This window comes from Rhodamnia argentea, chromosome 11 (genome assembly GCF_020921035.1).
Source record: "Rhodamnia argentea isolate NSW1041297 chromosome 11, ASM2092103v1, whole genome shotgun sequence".
Lineage (NCBI taxonomy): Eukaryota > Viridiplantae > Streptophyta > Magnoliopsida > Myrtales > Myrtaceae > Rhodamnia > Rhodamnia argentea.
Window position 1 is genome coordinate 2,815,512 of NC_063160.1, and position 1,829 is coordinate 2,817,340.

At 36.4% G+C, this 1,829-nt stretch overlaps 1 protein-coding gene across 1 annotated transcript; it reads left to right on the forward strand.

Moving 5' to 3' along the window:
- Positions 1-392: 392 nt before the first annotated feature.
- On the forward strand, positions 393-1,041 carry LOC115744039. Its single transcript, XM_048272458.1, has 2 exons — positions 393-420; positions 625-1,041. The coding sequence occupies exon 2, from the start codon at positions 628-630 to the stop codon at positions 895-897; it is 270 nt and encodes an 89-aa protein (XP_048128415.1). The 5' UTR covers positions 393-420; positions 625-627; the 3' UTR covers positions 898-1,041.
- The last annotated feature ends 788 nt before the right edge of the window (positions 1,042-1,829 follow it).

The window sequence follows — 1,829 nt, forward strand, 5'->3', positions numbered from 1 at the left end:
TTCTTGACATCGGATCTGTCTCGCGGTTGCATGCCACATACGCATTTTAACGTGATATTACATGAAATGCCGAGAAACGGTAGATTTATATTATGAAATACCAATTTGGGTTTTTCTTTTTGTACGAGATAAAAAAAAATTAATTTAGAATAAACATGTCATATCAGTTTGAAGTTCCTGTTTCGAAATTTTTAATGGTATTAACGTTAAGAGAAATCAAGTGCCGACATACAAGCAGAACCTGCATTGCGTGTGATGTCCACCTGTGTAGGTTCTGCATAAAATATGAAACATATAAATCATTCATTCGCCAAGTGTACAGCATCCAGCAAACCAACCTAAAAGAAAACATTGTCCAAAACCATTTAACCCCACAGAAACCATCAAGAGAGAGAGAGGGAGAGAGAGAGAGAGAGAATATTCCCAACCCAATAGTGCAAATAATATAAGAATTAACAATAATAATACTAATAATAAAAATAAGATTAGCGGCATGGGAGACTTATCCATTTGACATTTCTCAGTCTCATCCACTATAAAAACCTCCCTCAAGAATGTCCTTGCCCACCAAGGTTTCAAGAAAAAGAAACAGAGTTTTAAACTCAGAAGCTTAGAGAGAGAGAGAGAATGGCGGACATAGCGATCCTGGTGGCGGAGGAGTACGAGAGGAGGATCAAGAATTGCCCAAGGTTGAAGCCGAAAGTTGAAGAAGGTGGTGGGGGTGATCAGTTTGAAGGGTTGAGCCTGAGTCTGGCTGCTTTTTCTGTGTCCTCGTTTGCAGAGAGGGTGACGAAGAAGATGATGGGAGAGGATAACAAAATGGAGATGGTGAAGTGGGTGTTGGAGCCCAAGAGCCCGTTGAGTCTCGCAGTCTCTGAGGGATTCTTCTCTGCTTGACCCTTCCTCTTCCTCCTTTTCCTCTTCTTTGAATTTGTATGATGTAGATCCACTGAAGATTGTAATTAACTTTAATTTGAGAGGAACTGTTTATTCCGAGCTGCTTTTCCCAATAGCTAATGATGTTTTTCTTCTTCTTTTGTACTTTCTTTTTTCCCAATCTGTAATTTCAAAGTATACAAAGGGTTTCATACTTCTTATATGAATTAGTTCAACTATATGATAAGATTTACGTAAAAATAATTATTCTGTTCATGAATATCTAGAGCTTATACCCACTTCGTTTTTTAGCCCATCATGTTAACCATATTAATCTCTTGTCGAACTATAGCTTTGAAAAGCCCAAATTGCAAAAGAAACTACAAGCCCAACCTTCAAATATGGTATTCTATTTTGAATAGACTTTCTTATTTGATGTTTCCTAGTTTTTTTTTTTTTTTTTGGGTCCAATTTTTTATGTCTCCTGGTTCTATATTTCCTAGTTTAAGGGTTTCCTAATTTATTTTATTTTCCTAGTTTCATATTTTCAAATTTAAGGTTTCCTAGTTTGATGTTTCTAATTTGGTATCCTAATCGCTTTATCAATAGGAAAAACTTGTCAGGAAAGTGCAATTAAATCCTAAGACTTTCAAAAAATGCAATTACATACTAAAACTTATCAAATTGATGCATTAAAATCATTTCACTAACTTCATCCAATTTAGTTAACGAAAAATGCTCCATACACAGAGCGAGCCTGTCACCACAGCCTCACCGGATACTAGTGAAAAAAATCCAAGACTGACAATATACCTAAGTCCAAACCTGTCATTCATAGATTGACCAAGGTAACGTAAGACCCAGGATTATACTAAGGAATCGGACCTATGACTTGCAAATCAAGTCTTGCATCACTCGATCAACCACCTAATTGATAGAAGTATTGCGTCAGT